At 40.4% G+C, this 23,445-nt stretch overlaps 1 protein-coding gene across 1 annotated transcript in view; it reads left to right on the top strand.

The window, feature by feature from the left end:
• Window positions 1-23,445, top strand: part of LOC124797882 (retinol-binding protein pinta-like) — a 132,699-nt gene that overhangs the window by 38,482 nt on the left and 70,772 nt on the right. Inside the window, exons 3-4 of the mRNA XM_047260979.1 lie at window positions 2,873-3,032; window positions 14,799-15,048. Coding sequence (XP_047116935.1) covers window positions 2,873-3,032; window positions 14,799-15,048 — 410 coding nt within the window. The remainder of the gene's footprint in view (window positions 1-2,872; window positions 3,033-14,798; window positions 15,049-23,445) is intronic.

Here is a 23,445-nt window from a genome sequence, read left to right on the forward strand (position 1 = left end):
GCAGCGGGCTCGGTTGGCATTACTGGCTAGGATACAACAACCACCAAAACGCGCTGGGAGTCTTCGTCCACCGATATTTGTAAGTACGCATCTGCTAGGTCCAACTTCGAAACATATTTACCGGGGCACAGTTTGCCAAAAAGATCTTCTGGGCGGGGTAAAGGAAAAGTCGAAATCACTAGTTGTGGATTCATTGTTACCTTGAAGTCCACACAAAGTCTCAATTTTCCGGAAGGTTTTGGCAAAATGACTAAGGGTGATGCCCAGAGAGAGCACTGCACACGTTCAATTACACCTTGTGATTCCAAATCGTGTAATGTTTTTGCGACCTCATCACGCAATGCGTGGGGAACATTGCGCTCTCTGAAAAATTTCGGTTGCGCGTTTACTTTCAGTTCCAAATGTGCTTTATAGTTCTTAGCGCAACCAAGGCCCGGTGCAAAAATGTCTGCAAATTCTTCAAATACACGAGAAACACTGTCTGAAGGCACAGTCTGATTCACTGATAGGACCTGATTTACTACAGACAAGTTAAACAACTGAAATAAATCGAAACCAAACAAGTTGACTGCAGAAGAAGAACGAAGGACGTTAAATGACACAAGTTTTGCTTGTCCTTTGTATGTTGCAAGAAGGCTGCACTGTCCTAACACAGGATATCTTGACCGGAATAACTAGTTAACTTAACATTTGCAGCACGCAACGGAGGTGTGCCCAGCTGTTTGTACGTGTCTTGATTGATCAGTGAAACTGCAGCTCCGGTATCGAACTGGAATGGTATCACTTTGCCATTAATGTCCAAGTCCACAAAAAGTTTATTGTCCTGCTGACGACAAGAACGACTGTCTCATGCAACGGGAACTGACACTGGTACAAAATCACTTGCGACTTGACGGGATTACTGGCGATGTCGACGCACACTATTTGTGGAACGAACACAGTCACTGGTAGAGGGAGTGGCACTGAGCGGAGTGGAATGAACTACATGAATTGCCATGGGCGAAGTTTCACGAGCCTGAGTATCCTTGGTTCGAATTCCGCGCGAAGCAAAGGGCCTGGAATGGTTGTGAGTTTCCGATCAGAGCTTTTTCTGGCAAACACTCTCAACATGTCCTTTTCTATTACAGAAAAAGCAAATAGCTTGGCGTGATGGGCAATTCTCACGCGAATATATAGTAGCACACCGCGGGCATGATTTTAGCACTGCGTTTGCTTGCCGGCGCGGCACACGTGGCGGAGAGCCTGGCGGCAGCGGCGTGGCCGGTCACGAAGGCTGTGTACTGCTCCGTGCAGCTCACCCGGTGGGCCGGTTAACCTGACACGCGGTTGGCGAAGTTTCAAATGATTCCTGAGCAAAGTCAAGAGTGTCCTGCCGATCCTATATGTTCATCACTTGTTGAAGGGAGGGATTGACTAGTTTCAAAATCTGTTCCCTTATACGAACATCGGAAACGTTCTGTGCAATTGCATCACGTACCATAGTATCTGAATAAGGGAGTCCACATTGACACTCAAAAGCACAATCCATAGTAAGGCCTTGCAAGGTTGCAACCCACTCCTGATTAGTCTGACCAGCCGTACGTTTTGTACAAAAGAAGGTATACCATTTCGCAACTACATTGACTGATTCTTTGAAATATGCATCTAATGCAGACAAAACATCGTCGTAGGACAGAGTTGCTACGTCACGTCGGGGAAATAATTTGACTATCACATGGTACATGTTCACCCCTATTGAGGACAACAAAAAAGGCTGCTGCTCGTTACCTTGATGGAATCAAAATTGGCGTGACCACCCGGTCCAGCTTTCCAGTGCAGCATCAAAAGGTCGAAAAGTTGGTGCAACAGCGTGTTGTGGCTGCATTAGCGGTGGAGCGGCGGCTGCCGCATCGTTTTGCATTGCCCGTTGACCCTGGACGAGCTGTCCAAGGGCATCCAGTAAGGCCTGCGTCTGCTGATTCTGTAAGCGATAAAATTTGGACAGTACATCTCAAGATTGTGGCGAAGCCATTACACAAGTAAATCAGGGCAATGTCGAAAAGAGCGCGGTTGTGCCTCGTCGCCAATGTTTTGGTTGGCAGGAGAGCCAACACGTGTTACTAGAGGAGGCCGAAATGCACGCGTTTTAGCACACGCACGCTGGCGTGAGGTCTTAAACAGGACAAGGAAATTTGAATTTAGAAAAACGGACGTAGCTGGTGGAATACTTAACTTTAATCCGTTAATGAAGAACGTCAGTCTTGACCGTACATGTTTAATAATATCAATAGTATCTGATAATGGCGCCTTGCTAGGTCGTAGCAAATGACGTAGCTGAAGGCTAAGTCAAACTATCGTCTCGGCAAATGACAGCGTATTTTGTCAGTGAACCATCGCTAGCAGAGTCGGTTGTACAACTGAGCGAGTGTTAGGAAGTCTCTCTAGACCTGCCGTGTGGCGGCGCTCGGTCTGCAATCACTGATAGTGGCGACACGCGGGTCCGACGTATACTAACGGACCGCGGTCGATTTAAAGGCTACCACCTAGCAAGTGTGGTGTCTGGCGGTGACACCACAGAAGACACTTGCCAAGAGGTGGCCAGGTTAGTGAAGCATCCACTATGGCATCCAGGAACAATTAACTGTCGGTGGAGGGAGAAGTAGAAGGTCAGAATTAGTAGAGGCAGAGCAAGTCTAGAAAGGAAGCTGAATAAAGTAGTGAGATAGAAGTGAAAAAATTTGCACATGATATGAAATGATGGAGGACAGTATCGAATCAGAAGAAAGACGGAAAACATCATTAAAATCCTACCTTCAATATATAGCTATTAAAATACATTTTCTGTGATTGCTGAGAAATTCTGTGCAATAACCCACGTGTACATTTGTTATAGATGACGCACATATCGAGAGGATGTACATAAACTGCAAGTGCAGCATAGAGAGGGTTAAGAAAGGAGTGGATGCCTACTTCGCGCTGAGGACCAGGTATCCAGAGATGATGATGAATCGTGACCCTATGGGAGCCGACGTTGTGAGCACCATGGAACACATGTAAGTACAGATGAAACCCATCCTACAGTTTTGTGTCCTCTTTTCAAATACTGATCATTCTTTTTTAGTGAAGTAACTGACAGTGTAAATCCACACATTATAAATTAAGATGGAAATGTGTAACGCAGTACTGCAGCTTATCATCATGTTCTTCTGGTACGTCGAAGAAACAGTAATACGTTTTTCTTACTGAAGAACTGACCAAAATCTAAATATGTGGCGACCCTCTCATGAAGATTAAATTCCGAACCCAATATGCCACGACTCTGTCGACTTACGACTCTCTGTTTTTCTTAAATGAAACTAATTTTCTGCAATTTTGGAAAGAACATTAGAAAAATTCTTCAAGAAAGTAACGTGTATGTATTTTGGTCAATTAGTTACAACATAACAGCTGCGCACATTACTTGGAAATTTGGAGAAAAGGTCTGCTACACAGGGAAAAAAGTAAACAAAGTCGAAACACAGATACAATTACTATGGTTATTTTTATGACTGGCACGTCAAGTGCTCAAAATTTGACCTCGGTCACTGATACATTCAGTTCTTGACAGGCGAAACCGCACGCTGAATATCGTCTGTACTTATCATGTCAATGGCCCTCGTGATACGGTATTTCTTGTGTTGAGAATTTCTCAGTGTCTCCTTTGATACTTGAAATTGAGCCCTTAGTATTAAAGGGCGGAATCGATTGACTGAGTTTCGGTTACCAGTACAATATTTACACATTTATTGATAACATGAATAAACAGAGTCATACAAAGATCTGACTTGATCAGATTAACTGGCTACAACCATTAAGATTCACAAACGGAACGTCTCCAAGGTTAAACATTAATAAAGCAATAAATTGTTAAAAAGTCCCGTATTAAATAAAGACTTTAAAATCACAATTGCTACCTCTTCAGGACAACCGGTTGCAACCACTGAAGTCATAAACAGAACACTTCCAAAGTGAAATTTTAACAACAGCAACAAAGACTCAGACTGAAAAAAATTTAAATTAAATTGCATCGTTATTAAAGCAGCATAATAAAATGATCCGACCCGAAGAAACTTCAGAGATACATTTAGTCTAAAAGATAAAATGTTTACCATAAATAGTATAACAGTTAAGAACATTAGCTTCCCTTTTGCAGGACCACAGATGTTTGTCGTTTGAAAACTGCCATAAACATTCACTTTCTCAAAGGCCCTCAGTCACATTCCCACATAAAAGGCGCAAGAAAATACCACAGAAACTAACCTGAAACATTACAGTAAGAAAAGAGAAAACACATATGTATTGTTCTGTTAATAGCACAAGTGACATGTGGTGGACATGACCAGTATAAAGTATCATTGAAATGTCTAGCAAACCGACTGTTCAACTGATAACATACAGTCGGTAGAAAACCTATACCCCATACAGCACTCGTAATACACTGAGGGCAGCCACCTAACCTCAACAGTTATTAATACATTGTAGGGGTGCACTGTCTGTGGATGGTTGTTAGAAAATGTGGTTTTACTAAGTACCAGATTACGGTATGGAACCTGTTAATGTATAACGCTGCATGGCACAGCTAGATAAATACACGTCACAAACATGGTATAAATCCATATGTAAGATACCCAAGGAACATCAACGCATTACAAATAGATATCCATAAGGCACTGGTTCCAGCGACTCAAGTCTGTTCATCTCACAGTCCCACAATAAATGTCATGTGTGCGAGCGACCCCACACACAAACCCGTCTCTTCACCTGCGGCCAGGCGTCTACCGATGGCCCACCAGAACCATCAACAGTGGTGGCGTTGCGCACAGTCCTCTCTCTCTCCACTCAGCTCTCTGCAACAACAGCTGAACGCTCCCTCCGCCAGACAGTCATGCCACGCCAGCTACCGGGAAATCACGGAAGTGGTGCCAACATAAGAAAGCTAGGCAAAATAGTGTGACATGTGGCAAAGCTTGTAGAGCGGTTCCTTTAATTTTCCCCGTAGATAAAGGTCCATAGGTGTTAAGAAGATGGAAATAAGCGAAAGGTGTATAACCAAAGGGTTTGTGGTTGAAGAACCACTTAATCCTATAAACTTATCAACATGCTTGCAAATGTTAAAAAATTACACTTATGAAACATATGGTAGCATTAACCAGCTTAATCACTGCCAATTTGGCTTTAGGAAAGGGAGAAGTATTCGTAAGGAATCCAAGAAGGTGTTCGAAACAATAGGTACATACAAAAAAATAACGTGATTTCACTGTTACATGAGACCTCTTAGGTATTCGACAATTTATTGCTATTTGTACAGATGCAAGGAGTACAGTAACCCCAATGTCTATACTATTATACGGACAGACTTGTCCAATGGTCAGCTGGCATGTAAAAAGTAATCAAAATATATTAGTGAGTGCCCACAGGGGTCGACACGAGATTTTATCAGCTTGTAATCGAACCTCTCTTGTGACAATTGGAAGAATATGACCAAGTCGATTGGGTGGTGACATATGCCGACGATATCTTTGGATGAGGTGTCAGGGCACTTAAGAGCTGAACTTGGTGAATGGCAGATGGGGCGATTCACAGAAGCAGTAATGGTGTGTACGCAAAGAAACTGAACACAAACCTACAGAAAAATAGACACATACTCTTAAAAGATCAATTTTCATTATGTAGCAATACTCCAGTTATTTTACGAAAAGTCTTTATCTCCAGCTAAGCAGTAACACAGTACCTTAGAGTCCAATTGGATGGAATGCATAAATTAATACAACATATTGATAGACTATCACACAAAGCAAGCAACAATACATATGGGACTACAAGCTACCGCTGCAAGCGTTGATGACCTACCATGAAGCCATTATCACTGCTGTCATAAATTTTGTAGCAAGTATCTTGATGCAGTCTTATGTTTGTGCAGCTGGGCAAATCCTGCGCGGTACACAAAGGGGTGTCCTCTTCTAGCTTACAGGAGGCTTTGGCATCACACAAAAAGAGTTTTATTTGAGAGATTCTATACATATCCAGTGGACGTTACAACAGGATATCGTGTAGCGTCCTACTGACTACGTAAGTGGATTTGACAAAAGTCCAACAAACCATAAAAATCAAGCCACAAATAATATAAAGCAAGGTGAGTGGAAAGCAGAACAACAGGGGCAACAGTGAAACAGTGATGAGTCAATCTATTTATCTTGGTTATATGTCAGGAATGTTCTCAATTCACTTAATTTTAATTTACATTCTGAATGACACTCATATTACACATATAAAAGTAGGATTAAGAAGTTCCACCGATCAACTGTCTCTGTTTTCACACAGATGATATTTTGTGAAAAACACTGTTTTTGTTAATGTTTTGTTTTGCCTCAGATAAGATGACATTTCGTATTCGTTAATGTGAACGAGCATAAATAACATAACTGAGTGCTCATCACAAGTCCAGTCCTAGTTTCATTCCTTAAGTAATTTGTATTAAACCGTACATACTCAGCATGAGTAGAAAAAGCTTTTAAAGTTCAGATAATTATTAAAAACATAGTGAAATTTGTTGAATTGAATACTCATCATTCGTATGGTTAGAAAATGAACTTTTACTGAAAGAAAAGATCCTTTTTAATAAAATTATGGTGGCATACACAAACACACTCATATGATCACAGAATCACGAAAATTTCTCTTGATCTCCAATCCAGACAGATTGAGGACAGTGTACATAGAACCACCTTAAAAAAATTATCACAAACAAATACAACGAATTAACGGGTTGGGAAGGAAATTTGTGGGTGTGACGTGCTTGTACACACAAACAAATTTTTACAATATCAGAGAAATTCGATGATTTATTCAAAAGGAAGTGCTTCGCAAACTGAGCAAGTCATTACAGCATTGGTGCACCTCTGACCCTTAAGGGAGCAGTTATTCGGCTTGGCACCGAGTTGTCGCATGGACTCGGGAGGGATAACGTACCAAATTCTGTCAAATGGCGCGTTCGATCATTATAATCCCAAGCTAGTTCGAGGACTCTGCCAATAATGCTCCTAACATTCCCAGTTGGGTAGAGATGCAGTAGTCGCCCTGGCGAATATGGGGTTTGGCAAACATGAAAAAAAAAGAAAGCAGCAGAAATTCTCGCTGTATGTACAAGGGGATTTTTTTACTCAAATGTAAGCCCAAGGTGGCTTGCTACGAAGGCCAGCAAAACGGAGCATAGAATATCGTCGACGTATCGTCGTGCTGTAAAGGTCCCATGGATAATAAACAAACTTGGCCTGCTACGAAATGCAATGACACCCCTGCCCTTCACTGCTGTAAGGTTGGTGACAGCCACTTCGGTACCCTACTGCTCTACAGGGCATCTACAGACACGTCCTCACTGGTCGTCGGGGTTCTGTCCGAAGCGGGACTTATCGCTGGCGACAATCCTAATCCAGTCAATGAGATTCCAGGCCACAGTGACCATCGAAGACCTGTCTGGACACACCTCGGACAGTAATAGGATACGAACCTTGCTGTCAAGCAGCTTACGGCCCAAGAAAAAGGAGTGATGGTCTGGGGTTCCAGTTTATAGCAGGACCACTTGGGTTGTCATCTGCGGAGCTCTGACAGCACTGTAGTACGTCGAAGATATTCTACGCCCTGTTTAGTTGACTTTCATGGCAGGGCATCCTGGGCTCAAATTTCTGCAAGATAAGGCCCACGTGCACATAGTGAGGGTCCCTACACATAACCTTCTAGCTTGTCAAATCCTGCCTCGACGAGCTAAGTTGTCGGATTTTACCCGAATTTCGAGCATTGTGAGCATGGCCCTCCAACCAGCTCGGGATTGTGACGATCTAACGCGCCAATTGGATAGAATTTGCTATAAAATACCTCAGGAGGAGATCCAACAACTCTCCCAACCAATTACAAGATCAATAACTTAACTGCTTACATAATGGCCAGACGTGGAGCAATATTTTACTAATTTGTTCAATTTGTCAAACACTCTCTCTTGAATAAATCATCCATATTATCTGAAGTTGTTATCATTTGTTTGTGTGGACACGTACAACACATCTACCCGGATTTCCGTCCCATTTGGATAATTCCTTCGTGATGTATTCTTTTCGCATTTCTTTTCTTTTTTTTTTGGCTTGAAATGTATTTCTCTCCAAAAGTCATCCCGTCTCATTAAGCCCTGTGTTGAATTGTAAATAGCTCTTTTTACAGTTTTGAAAAGGTAATTTAGAAATCATGTACTCGCAAATTTAATGCCTTTTTGACACATAAGCATGCAACAGAAAGTATTATCAACAAGCATTCAAGAAAGCCATCGTTGACGTCATTTTAATGTCATCATACAACGACACAACACGTTATACAAAACAATTCTTCCCACAAAACACAAAGGTTATTCTTCATTTCACTTAAATGACTTCCTATCGAAAATATAAGCCCAAAGTTTGTTTGGTAAATATTACAACTATGATCACACTTTATATTAAAGTTGTAATGTAACCTAGAAACATCTTTTCTAATAGTAATGGTCCCTCCATTTAGCTGAACACAGTACATTCAGCCACTTTTTAACTATGTGCAGCCATGCATTTAAAATGTCAGATAGTTTTAGAAGTTCCTTATGAGGTACTAACAGCAAAGACATTATGCTCAGTACATCATGCAAACTAATTTAGTAATTTTTCTCATTGTGTTGACCATCATTCAGCTGTCAAAAAAAATGAGATAGTGCCAGTGCATCAGACCCATTACCTAAACTTCATTAAAATTATTAGTGTAACAACAGACCATTATTCTACACCAACATGTAGCATAAATACACCTTGGTGATTTCCCAGAGTTATGAACAGTATACTATCATAATACATCACAGAACAGAGCACAAATAAGTCTGTAATACATCATCACTCTATTATCACCACACAAACCTCAAAAAAACAGAATAGTTGTCAAAACCTCATGTTAATATAAACATCTCAAACTGTCCATAAGCTTCACATAATTCCATAAATACACCCAAAGTAGAAAAAAGCTCTAAATCTGCATACGTAATTCATTGTAACATATTATGTATTTTGAGCCATGAAATATAGTATTATACATTGCAAGTGAACTTTCAAACATATGACATATTATTTAGTTTACATAATTTGTTTATTTTTTTTTTCTTTGACAAACACCATCTGTCACTAAGCCTTTCTCCCTCAATAACATCATGACAGTAATGAAACTGACATAGTTTGAAAAAATCTAGTATTTTCATTTCAGTAGATGTTTTATGTTGCTGACATCAGCCGACTACAAACACAATAAACAGTAAAATGATATCATCTTACTTCCCCTTATGTAAAAATCCGAATTCTTTTTCTAAATGCATGTAAACTTCCTGAAATTGCACTAATCAAATCTATTTATGTTCAAAAATGTAATAACACAACATGGCATACCATAGTTCAAGTAATCCAATAAAGAAATTATTTTCTCGCTTATACCTTTGGTTCACATAAATATCATACACTTCAGGTACAGTGAAAATGTAAAAAATATAAATATTATATGTAAGAGGTTTGCAACATAAACGATAATGTGTTACATTTTGCTTTCCAGGCCCCAAATGGTTTGTCATTTCCGTTTAATTAACTGGTACCATGAGATAATAAGATAGCTGCATAACTACATTATTGTGTGGTACACTAGCAAAAACAAGATAGATTGACAGTAAGAGGTAATTGTACAAGGATAAAATGGCGGATAGAAGAAAACATACATGCACTACAGAAATTTTAAATGATTGAAGTAATACTGCAGGAGCATTGAGGCCCTGGACTTGTTACATACATTACAGGACAGGGTTTGTGATCCTCTTAGAATATTCCTGCTACAATACCTCAACATCATTCTCTTGGTCTCCATTTAATTCAGACACTATTCCTGTTTCAATGACAAGCCCCAGATTACCACTGCTGTGTTCGGTGCAAACACAACACACAGCCTAGGAAAATATTTAAACTGTCTTTGAGCTGAGTCTTTGGGATTCTGTACCAAAGCATGTACTAGGAACAATGGTTTGACAGAGATCTATCCAGATTGTAGTTTTGCAACTTTTTTGACCCATCAGAAACTCCACAGAAATCTCCCACCGATAAAAATTTATTATTGAAATTATTGAGTAACATGAAAGTACAGTCTTTGGTTGTCATGCACACTTTTCCATTGCATAGTTATGCTATGTTTTCACATCTTCTCTTGAATACTGTTATCCTAAAACTTCTAGAAGTATAAACTGCCACTTTTCTACTTTGTGCAACAGGTAAATCAGTGTTTGGTGGGGCTGTGTTAACACATGATTCTAGCACAAGAGCACTACTGCTTTCTACAACTGACTGTTGTTCTTTAACAACACACTGAGTTTGTTATTAATTACATTTACTCTGCTATCCAGTAAGTTGATTACTTATTTCTTCACTGTTTGTCTTCATGGTAGATTCTAAGTATTCTAGTCCTGAAACCAAATTTTCACCACTGGATTTTATTTCAGATTCCGACAGGATACTGCTAGATTTCACTTGGTCACTATTAGATTTCATATCTGTTTGCCTATCTCCTTCTTTCCCTAAGATAATTCTTACTACACAACACCGATGAGGTTTTCTATCAACTTCTACATCTTTTTAATTGGGAAAAATATGCTGACTCACACCAATTACCCTCCACTCCCTGCTGCTTTATTTTCTGTCTCTCAATCATTTTAACTATAGTTTAACGTTTTGCCCATCCCCTGTCTTCCTCTGAGGTTCCTTATTAAAACCGTGTGGTTGTTCCTTTACCTTCATTTACTCATGGTTTTTGTATAAGTGTTTGTTGTTCTCAAAATATGTGTCTATCATAGTCTCTTGCAATTTTTCTTATTGACTTACTATTTGGGTTTTACTTTGTAATATTCTTATGAAATACAAAAATTATGTCAATGCTTGATCCTGAAAGCCTATAAATCCTGGTTTCAGCAGCCACCTGCAAAGATCCTCCCTTAATTGCCAACATTGCAAATATTCATTTTAAAATGCATTTATTTCCAGTGTAAGCCTCTTCATATGCAATGTTTGTAGATAAAGCTCAAGAGGGTAATCTTGACACAAATTGTTAATTATTTACTTAACTTACCAATATCGTCAGTGATAGTCTTAATACAACTCATTAGGTCCTAGGATGTTGAAATGACATGACACAAGTTAATGACATGTTTTCAGTTTATGATGTGTTATTTCCACTCAACTTTAATCAATACACAATCACAAACACTGTATGAAATCGAAAGGCAAATATAAACTCCGAATGCACATAAAATTTATGAAAAAATGCATTGCCTTTGTCATCTCAACGAGTTAAAAAATCTTCACATTATATTCACTATCTCTCCAAATGCACATAAAAGTTATGAAAAAATGCATTGCCTTTCTCACCTCAACGAGTTAAAAGATCTTCACATTATATTCATTATCTCTGAAGTGTAATGAGGCTAATGCAATCTGCACCAAGCAAGAATAGTATATACCTCGCCAATAGTTCTGGAAGTTTCCAGAAAGTTCTACAGGTAAATTACTGTCCATGTAACTTTCCTTTTTCAGTTTTCTAATATTTTCAATTCAAAGCTTATGTTTGCCACATGTAAATTCTTTTAGAGATTAATAGGTAAAACAGTACTGTAAATTTAGACGAGATATTGGCAAAGTTAAACTGATAACTTAGCACAGATTGATTTTCAACCAGTAACAGTATAAATACATACAACTGTCTTTAATGACTTAAGATGACTTTCCAAAATAAGAATGAGTGAGAATATTCTCTTTCTCATGCTTTGACATGCATTTAATGGAAAACTGATTTTGTAGGTACCATACGATGGTACCATATGAATCTATGGATATATAAAGGGGAAAAATATTTGTGAGGCAAAGATTTGTCTGAGGGCTAGAAAACTTCATAAATATCCTCAATTGTTAACAAAGGACATGTCTACATTAACACTAACACCAGCTATCATGAACTTCCTCCCAGTCTCCTAAAATGCTATAGCGCAACTATTGCCAATGATGTTTGATGAGCCACCGAATTATATGAAACAACCACTTTAAAAGTAATTTCTGCTTCTTGTTTGATGAACTGATTCCGATGTTTCACTTCTCAAAACGGAAAACTTCAGATCTTCATACTGTATGACAGCGACTGGAGAAACAGAAGTCACAGGTGATAGTCATATTGCAACAAAAGTAGCAGTTCCCCCGTTATGCTTGAAAGTACTCGGTTTTTCAGTCAAAATATAGTAAGGCCCTTGGCAGAAGCATCTGTGTTGGATGGTAAAGTGTGTTCCATGTTTTATAATCTAAAATAAGTCAGTACAACTTCAGTTCAATTCCTGGTCTCTCTGACTGGCCGTATATGTACTTCAAGAACACAACACTTCTATGGGGCGTTTCTGCTATCACATTTGTCTATGATGAACTCTCGCCGTCCATGACAATGTACTGGCTTCTGCCATTAAATAAATCTTCGAGACAGTTGCTATATAAATATATACTAGGTACTCTAGAAATAATATAAAGCGTCAATAACAGATTTTCAGTTTACAAGCCGAGTCACTTCGAATGAAACTCTCAAAGCCTCAATAGCTGTTTCCACCATCGTCATCTGGAGTTAAGATCACTGACTGCCGATGCTGGTACGGTGTTCTGTTTATATACTAGTACCTGGAGACACTGTACCACAATATAATTTGTCCTCGGAGATTATTGGGATGGCATGTTTCAGTAAAATCTTATCGGTTTATGAGCCGCATCAATGCATGCGCAGAACACTGTGAGGGTCCTGGCAGTCAGTGATCTTAACTCCTGATGACGATGTTAGAGGCAGCTATCGAAAGCTCCTGTGTTGTAATTGAAGTGACCTGATTTGTAAGACAAGAAGATTTTATAGAAGCATGCCACCACAAACATGCCTTATAAATCCATGCCGATTTATGAGTTTCTTTTGACGGTACTCAATGAATATGAGATTGGAATACTCCAAACTATGCAGCATTAGATCTATGTTAAGAATGTTGGTCCAAAAGTGCTTCTCTTTTGTCCACCTAATACAAGTGAAAACAGTACACCAACGACAAACTATTGGAGTTTGTTCAGGCATATTTTCTGATTGGTTCGGTGTAAAGGACCTGCAGTATTAGTAGAGAGTAACAATTTAATTGTGAGTTATTGGGTTTGTTATCACAGTCACCATTGTTTTTGTAAAAATATCTTCAAAGGAGTTAAAAAGCCTCTAACAAGCAATCAGTAAAACGTACAATATAAAGTACTGAGTAATGCAACAACACTCACATCACTGTGCTGCTCATTCATTGCATTCATTTAACTCATAAGCAGCACGATCTTCAACAGTAACCCTATCAAAATTGCTATCACTACAACCAACACTGCCAGCAGAAGAAACTCCGGACAGAGCCGACAAGAACTGGATGTAACGTAAGCTGGAGGGCGAAGAGTAGAAGTGGACATTATTATTGCCAGTATCAAAATACTGACAGTGAATGGAATGAGTTTCTGAGGCACATGCACTACAAGTACTGCTGCCATTTGTGCTGTTGTCTAGTTATTTTCTTTGCAATACAGGCACAAAGATCAGTGGGGGTAATAAATCAAACGAAATGCTGTTACTCTCTAACGAGCAACTTGAGATAGTGAATATCTTACATCTCAGTAATCAGAATGTATCTCTGGACAATCCCCAAAATTTGTTGTTGTCGTTCGGGAAACACTTTCACAGGCTGGGGCAATTAAAAGTGGTCTGGAGAACAGAGTTCCAGGTACAAAGGAATACAGCAGAGAAAAGGAAATACAGTACTAACCTGAGTATACCAGATGTTGAAAGAGACCACCATTCATCTGTGGGCACTTTTGGGTCCGGGTCAACAAGATGCTGAATGCGGATCGAAAATGGACTGCTGGAACGGCTGCAGTTTCATCCCTAATGTTCTGCTGCAATTATTGAAGACTATGAGGGTTGTTGCGATACACCATAGACTTGAAGGCTTTCCACACAATGACAGATCAGGTGGCCTGAGTGGATATTATGGGCCGTGACCAGACTGACCTTTGTTAACAACTGCGTCACACGTGAAGGCTGTGTAAACGTGCTCCAAGCTTGGACCAGCTGTACAGACAGTGGTTCCATCCTGTTGGAAGTAACTGTAGGTCTTTACCTCCTCCGTTAATGCTTCCACAAATTCACAATCAATTGTATCCACTGGTCTAGGCCACCAACTTGCTCCACCCTGATTAAGAAAATGCATTAACTGACGGAATGTTCCTCCCATCTTATCTGATTTCACATGGTTTCCTCAATTCCGTATGTTTTCCAAAATATACCATTTGATATTTGCGTCAGTGTCAAATTTATCTCACATTCTCAGCAACCTCAATTACAATAGTACGAAAATCGAGTAACCATATGCATTCACAAGGTTCAAACGCGCCGTGAGTTACAATAAGATATTAATATTTGTGATTTATTGTGATATTTATTGCAATTTTATGTGGTATTTCGCAAGAGTGTGCGTTAGATGATGTCGTCGTCGACTGTCCGATACACAAAGTGCTTAGGTGAAGTGTTTGTATAACTACGCCTAAACCCGCCTAACTGTGTTTTCTTTCAGATGCATGCAATAAGTTACGTACAGCTGGTATTCCTGTGGATAACCTCTCACTATTGTACCTCTAATGTGCCGACAGCGTGATACTGACAATGCCTCGCCTTACCAAAGAGCTCTACCGGGTGCACATCTTCGCCGACCCCGACCCGGACCCCATGTGGGTCTCCTGGACAAATTATGGAAAAACCGTCTCCATAAACCTCGACTGGATGCTACTGAATGACTACTCGCTCGGAGACATCGTCATCATTGACCTGAAGAAAGTGACTGCTGGACACATCCTCCGGTCTGATATCAATATGATACGGGCTATTGAATTTGGCTACAAGGTAGGTTCTTTCAAAACGTTGTTCTACGTATAATGCACACAAATCACAAATATTACCTTCTGTGGAACTTGTAGTACTTAAGTAGAATTTTTTCCATATAACGAGACTAGTAACACAAGCCTTTAGAATTCCGTATCAGTTGCTTAGATTTCCTCGTATCAGAATTGCAGCTGTAGGCATGCTGAAGACAGAGGCAGAAATTTCTCTCAGGTTTCCTTCTCCTGGAAGCACTTAAGTGTGAAATACAGAATAATCCTGTAGATGTAAATATAGATAACTTTGTATAAAACATTCTAGGTTTCCTTGCAGCAGCACACCTGAAAAAAAACTTGAGTTTTTGACGATTAAAGCAATTGGCTTACTTTACATTTGAAGAACCTGAAAGGTGCAAGTGTTTTGTGAGTTGGCTACATACGAAGACAGTAACATCACAATGACCTCGAATGCACGACATCTTCAAGTTGTGGGAAATTCAAAAAAGCAAGCTAATGGAAATGACCCAGTTGTCATAGTGGTACATTCGAAAACAATTCAGTCACAACAAAGTTCGAAAACATGAAATTACCTTACATGTGCCAGCAGCCATTATGACCCCATGCTCAAAAGTCTCTGAATGATCTGAAATTTGCGTTATGTTCAAAAATATGTAAGGATATTGACAATACTGCAGAATTTCCATGTAAAAATTGCTATATCTGCACCTAAATTTTACGTAAATTAGCGTCATATTCAAAACTATTCTTTTATTTGTCAGAAATACGCGAAGATATTGACTACACCAGTGTAACTCGGCATTTCTGATCTAATTCAAAGGTTAAGCAGCAATTGTGTAAGTCCATCGTTCGATCTCTTTACCATACGTGGCGTAAGGTATAAACGGCTCTCAGATCAATTATTTCTGCGTCTAAATTGTTCTACAAGACAATGTTTACTAATACTACATTATTTCACAGTCTAAAAATACATAATCTTCACCAGAATAGTGCAAAATGGTGTCATGTTCAAAAACAATTTGTCCAAACCACATTGTTTCCATAAAGAAAAATATGACTCAAGCACCGAAAGTTCCATACACATTTAATTATGTAAATAAATATTTCATCCATCCAAGAGTCGGATATCTCGAAGATTTTTGCCTGTTATCGATATCGATACAGACAAGATAAATGTCTGCCTATCCCTGAGAAAAGGGGTTTTAACGAAAGGACAGACTGAGTCGGGCATCGAATGACAAACAACAAATATTTTTTCGTGTAATATAATTACAAATTACAATAATTACAAATTTATTCCTTTTCCTGTACTGAAAATCCCTACTTCTTGCAAAATTAATGACTCTAGGTCAACAGGGAGTACCCTCTTTCTTACGACGAGTGCATTTGCGAGTATAAAAAGTGTAACATAAATGGTCGTATCTTTTGAGCGCATTGAGTCAGAAGCTTACATTTATTACACCGCCAAAGGACTATAGACCTTATTATGCGAAATACATTTCAACTTGACACGTCGACCTGTCCCTGAGAGAATGGAAAAATGACCAAAAATTTTTTCTTATGTTATAATTATAAATTAACGATTTTCGGATTTGTCTTCCTTAACTGGCCTTGTAGAACCTTGCTTCTCTCCAAATTTCATTATTCTGCGCAAATTGAAATTACTTTCTAGGTTTTAATGTGTGAGTTTGTGAGCATCAAAATATATGACATAAATGGCCGTATCTTTTGATCACATTAACTTAGAATCCTCATTTCTTGACACCCTAAAGGGACCATGTCGTGATATGTGACGTAAATTTGAACTTGATACTTCTTCCCGTTCCTGCGGAAAGGAGTTTTAACAGACAGACAGACAGATGTGGCTAAAAGTAAGATCATAAGCAAGTAGCTGACACTCTACTTTTAGACCTAAATGAGGAAATGCATCAGACTAAACCTGACCAAATCTATAACCTTAAAAACATATGCTGGCTAAAATACTATGTATAGTAGACAAGCACACAAACAAATAGGCAGTCTCAATTGCTGCGATCTACTCGAAGAATGCAATTTATGTGATCCTAGCCTAAATGAAAGTATCAGTAAAAATAAACCTGACTAAACGTAATTGTAGTGGTTGGTGGCAGGGACGGGGAGAGAAGACAATAACATATAAACTATAATTGTCAAGTATCACTGTGTTATTTTGACATTTCAAATGTCCATCAGACATGCTAATATTGATTTTTATTACATTGGTTTTGGCACATTGAAGACTATGTACAAAAACAAACGTTTGAGGAAAGCAGTAACATCGATCGATTAGAACTTTATGATAAGCCTCTTTAAACCTGCATTTCATCTACACACAAGTGCTAATTTTAATTTATTAATGTTTTTGTTGTAATATAAACAAAGAACAAATCTCATGTAGTAATGGTAATTGTATGGCTTACTTGTTAGAGTTTAGCTGGAACAGGACTAATATTTTACATTTTTGCTGAAAAACATCGATCTATAGGGCTGTTTGTTACAATTCTGGAGTAACATGATGACGTATGAGAGAGTGTATACGTATATATGTATATCTACAGTGTTCAGTGTCTCAGAGCATAGGCTCCATTTCTTACCAAGGTGCGTAAGTCTCCAACTATCTATGCTGCAACTGAAGTTGAAGTCTTACTTAAAGAAATGAACTATGTTGACAGAAAAATTATAGCCTTACTCTATGGGGCTGAATCCATCCTAAAGCTGCTACCTGAACCAAGACTGGGTAAAATGATTACATTGGGAAACATGTTTTCGGCGTTGATGCACTAGCAACCAGGTCTTCCAACAGCTCCATCTTCCCTGGTGACGTATTAACAAAAACATTTGCTAGAGGTAAGTATTCTGATCATATTGTCATGTTAAATACATTATAATCGTGAGAAGATGTATAGATAAATGGTGAACTAGCTGAAACTGCATTTTGCGAGCTTGAAACAGTGTCAGTACAAACATCAGACTAATAACAATGTTTAGACTAGTAATTCCAGTCAACAACTGCAACGTTAGTGACTATGCATATTCTGCAATGGTAACGAACAAATTTTTATTTATTAGAATTGTGATAAATTTAAGAAGTGGTACTAAGACTGAACTAAGCTAGTTGACTAACCTCTGAGTTGTATCAGTAGTACCAATAAACAAGCTGTCTCTGTTTAGAGGTGGAACTATTTAATTTAATTTGAGGGTCCATTGTGCTTGCAAAGTGAAGTGCAGATAACAAACTTTGGTCATCAACAGCTGTTGCTTAGCCTGTAAGTTATGCCAATAGCACAAATTTGCGAGCCATGTGTATTTCTTTCTTAATGTTACAGAACAATTACGCTATGACGCTAGCATTTCGTATACAGGATCTCCACCGTCCACCTCAGTTTTCTTCGACCACTGTCTTTGCCCATGTTTCACCTGTCTTTTTCCACCAGTTTCCTGTAGGTATGTTTACTTCTTGCGTTCCCAGCGTTGTAATCGTATAATTGTGTATCACAATAATATTCAGCTTAAGTTTACAGTTTCTTTACAGCATAATACGTAAATATTTAATCGACGTGGCTGTGTCAAGCAACACACTACTTAAGCTTTATCCGAACGTTACATACTCTACTGGCCATTAAAATTGCTACACCAAGATGAAATGCAGATGATTAACGGGTAGTCATATATATTATTTTAGAACTGACATGTGATTACATTTTCCTGCAATTTGGGTGCATAGATCCTGAGAAATCAGTACCCCAGTACCCAGAACAACCACCTCTGGCCGTAATAAAGGCCTTCATACGCCGGGGCATTGAATCAAACAAAGCTTGGATAACGTTTACAGGTACAGCTGCCCATGTAGCTTCAACACGATACCACAGTTCATCAAGAGTAGTAACTGGTGTGTTGTGACGAGCCAGTTACTCGGCCATCATTGTCCAGACGTTTTCAATTGGTGAGACATCTGGAGAATGTGCTGGTCAGGGCAGCAGTCGAACGTTTTCTGTATCCAGAAAGGCCCGTACAGGACCTGCAACATTCGGTCGTGCATTATCCTACTGAAATGTAGGGTTTCGCAGGGATCGAATGAAGGGTAGAGCCACGGGTCGTAACACATCTGAAATGTAACGTCCACTGTTCAAAGTGCCATCAATGCGAACAAGAGGTGACCGACAAGTGTAACCAAAGGCACCCCACTCCATCACGCCGGGTGATACGCCAGTATGGCGATGACGAATACACGCTTTCAATGTACGTTCACCGCGATGTCGCCAAACACGGATGCAACCATCATGATGCTGTAAACATAACCTGGATTCATACGAAAAAATGACGTTCTGCCATTCGTGCATCCAGGTTCGTCATTGAGTGCACCATCGCAGGTGCTCCTGTCTGTGATGCAGCTTCAAGGGTAACCACAGCCATGGTCTCCGAGCTAATAGTCCATGCTGCTGCAAACGTCGTCGAACTGTTCGTGCAGATGGTTGTTGTCTTCCAAACGCCCCCATTTGTTGACTAAAGGATCGAGACGTGGCTGTACGGTCCGTTACAGCCATGCGGATAAGATGCCTGTCATCTCGACTGCTAGTGTTACAAGGCCGTTGGGATCCAGCACGGCGTTCCGTATTACCCTCCTGAACCCACCAATTCCATATTCTGCTAACAGTCATTGCATCTCGAACAACGCGAGTAGCAATGTCGTGATACGATAAACCGCAATCGCGATAGGCTACAATCCTACCTTTATCAAAGTCGGAATCGTGATGGCACGCATTTCTCCTCCTTACACGAGGCATCACAACAACATTTCACCAGGCAACGCCATTCAACTGCTGTTTGTGTTTGAGAATCGGTTGGAAACTTTCCTCATGTCAGACGTTGTAGGTGTCGCCACCGGCGCCAAACTTATGTGAATTCTCTGAAAAGCTAATCATTTGCTTATCACAGCATCTTCTTCCTGTCGGTTAAATTTCTCGTCTGTGGCACGTCATCTTCGTGGTGTAGCAATTTTAATAGCCAGTAGTGTAATATTTTTCCTACGCAATTGGATTAACTTACATTTTTCTACATTTAGAGCAAGCTGCTACACGTAGCACCAACCAGAAATTCTACCTAACTCAGCTTGTATCATCCTACAGTTACTTACAGATGAAATTGTCCCGTACACCAGAGCATCACCTGCAAACAGCCGGAAATTGCTGTCTGTCAGGTCATTTATGTATGTAAAGAATAAGTACGGTCCCAGCAAACTTCCCTGGGGCACTCCTGACGATATCCTTGTCTCTGATAAACAGTCTCCGTCGAGGACAACTTACTGAGTTCTAGTGCTTAATAAGTTTTCAAGCCACTCATATATCTGGGAACCTGATTCACATGCTCGGACCTTCGTTAACAGTACACTATGTGATCAAAAGTATCCGAACACCCTCAATTACATACGTTTTTAATATTAGGTGCATTGTGTTGCCACCTGTGGTGTCACCGCCAGACACCACACTTGCTAGGTGGTAGTTTAAATCGGCCGCGGTCCATGTAGTACATGTTGGACCCGCGTGTCGCCACTGTGATCGCAGACCTAGCGCCACCACCAAGGCAGGTCTCGTGATACGAGAGTGGACTCGACCCCAGTTGTACGAGAACCAAGCTACCGCCCAGTTGTACGCGAACCTAGCTATCGCCCAGTGGTACGAAGCCTTTCTCTCTCATTAGCCGAGAGACAGAATAGCCATCAGCTAAGTTAATGGCAACGAACTAGCAAGGAGCCATTTGTATCAGTGCCTATAGCTTACCAGTATTCCAGAGAGATGTATTCCAAGCAATAAAAGAAAAGATAAGTAAAAAGCATCTACATACTTTTCTTCTTATTCATTAATAAGTTCTCATGTTCCAGACTTCACGCCTGCTCTATGCCGAACGTGCACTATCGGCCACAGCGTTAGTTTAGCGTGCCTTTCTTTTGGCTACTACCGTGTGGCGTAACAGTCTTGTTACGTCACAACACCACCTACTAACTGGTACTGCGTATCAGCGACCTCTGTATTCATTAGACATCGTGAGAGAGCAAAATGGGGCGCTCCGCGGAACTCACGAACTTCGAACGTGGTCAGGTGGTTGGGTGTCACTTCTGTCATACGTCTGTATGCGAGATTTTACCACTCCTAAGCATCCCTAGGTCCACTCTTTCCGATGTGATAGTTAAGTGGAAACATGAAGGGACACGTACAGCACAAAAGCGTACAAGTCGACGTCGTCTGTTGACTGACAGAGACCGCCGACAGTTGAATAGGGTCGTCACACGGAATTCCAAACTGTATCAGGAGCCACTGCAAGTATTGTGTCTGTTAGCCGGGAGGTGAGAGAACTTGGATTTCACGGTCGAGCGGCTGCTCATAAGCCGCACATCACGCCAGTAAATGCTAAACGACGCCTCGCTTGGTGTAAGGAGCGTAAACATTGGATGACTGAACAGTGGAAAAGCGTTGTGTGTAGTGGTGAATCACGGCACACAGTGTGGCGATTCGATGTCAGGCTGTGGGTGTGGCGAACGCCCGGTGAGCCGGCCGTTGTGGCCGAGCGGTTCTAGATGCTTCAGTCCGGAACCACGCGGCTGCTACGGTCGCAGGTTCGAATCCTGCCTCGGACGTGGATGTGCGTGATGTCCTTGGGTTAGGTAGGTTTAAATAGTTCTAAGTTCTAGGGGACTGATGACCTCAGATATTCAGTCCCATAGTGCTCTGAGCCATTTGAACCATTTGAACGCCCGGTGAACGTTATCTGCCAGCGTGTTTAGTGCCAATAGTCAAATTCAGAGGCGGTGGTGTTATGGTGTGGACGTGTTTTTCATGGAGGCGGCTTGCACTCCTTGTTGTTTTGTTTGGTACTCACAGCACAGGCCTACACTGATGTTTTAAGCACTTTCTTGCTTCCCACTGTTGAAGAGCAAATCGTGGATTTCAACTGCATCTTTCCACACGATCGAACATCTGTTCATAAAACACGGTCTGTTGCTAAGTGGTTACACGACAATAACATTCCTCTAATGGATGGTGTGCACAGAATCCTGACCTGAATCCTGTAGAACACCCCTGGGATTGATTGGAACGCCGACTCCGTGCCAGGCCTTACCGCTACTCAGTGCAGCACTACGTGAAGAATGAGCTGCCATTCCCCAAGAAATTTTCCAGCAGCACTCCGTGAAGAATGGGATGCCATTCCGCAAGAAATCTTCCAGCACCTGATTGAACGTATGCCTGCGAGAGTGGAAGTTGTCATCGAGGCTAAGGGTGTGCCAACACCGTATAGAATTCCTAGCATTAGCGATGGAGGGCGCCACGAACTTGTAAGTCATTTTCATCCAGGTGTCCGGATACTTTTGATCACATATAATGTGTAGTGAGGTTCCCGTGTTACTCGCTTTCCGAAAATCCGGGAATATGGCATCTATCTGTTACCCTCCATCCATTGTTTGCAGGCTATCTTCTGAGAAAAGGGCAAGCTGTGTTTTCCAGGAACGTTGCTTTCTAAATCTATGTTTCAATCGCAAATAGAGCGAGTGTAAAACGACTGTCTATATGCCACCGTACGAGCCTTGATTTGTTGCATATTATCTTGGTGGTCCTCACACGCAATATGTGTTGACGGCAGTAGAATCGTTCGGCAGTCAGCTTTGCTTACAGCAATAGCTTGCCTCTGTTTAGGAGACTCTTCTGTCTCAGGGAAATTTACTATATCTGAACTCAAAATATGTTCAAGAATTCGGCGGCAAACAGATGTTAAGGTTATAGGTCTGTAATTATGTGGATCCGTTCTTTTACCCTTTTTGTATACGGGAGACACTTTCACCGTTTTCCAGTTGCTTGGGACTTTGTAGTGAGAAAGAGATTCACTATTAATGAAAGATAAGTTAGGAGTCAGTGCTGCGGCATACTTCTTTCAAAATAAAATTAGGATTCGCTACGGATTCCGACTTCTTGGTTTACAACTCTTCCTGTTGCTTCTCTACCCCAGGGATGCCTATTATTACTCATTACGTCCTTCATATTGGATTCTGTACGACAGACGAACACCCATGTGTTTGTTGCGATCCCCCATCGTGAGTGACGTCCTAAACGTGAAATTTAAAACTTCAGCTTCCCTTTTGCTGTCTTCTGTTGTTACGAATTTCTACTAAAACATTCCTGTCGTCATGTGCGCGTTATTCTTTACACGCAGCGTGCAACAGTCTCTGCTTCCTCAGATTTATCTGAAATTTGTTATCAAATCACGATAGGCCTCTCCCAACTTTAATCCACTTGTTGGGCACATATTTTCCAGAGCACGATTTACAATCCGTCTATACTATGTCAATATCGCCTCTAGGTCAGTCATATTGGAACTAGTTGATGTCCATTGTCTTAGT

This window comes from Schistocerca piceifrons, chromosome 5 (assembly GCF_021461385.2).
Source record: "Schistocerca piceifrons isolate TAMUIC-IGC-003096 chromosome 5, iqSchPice1.1, whole genome shotgun sequence".
In the NCBI taxonomy this organism is placed as follows: Eukaryota; Metazoa; Arthropoda; class Insecta; order Orthoptera; family Acrididae; genus Schistocerca; species Schistocerca piceifrons.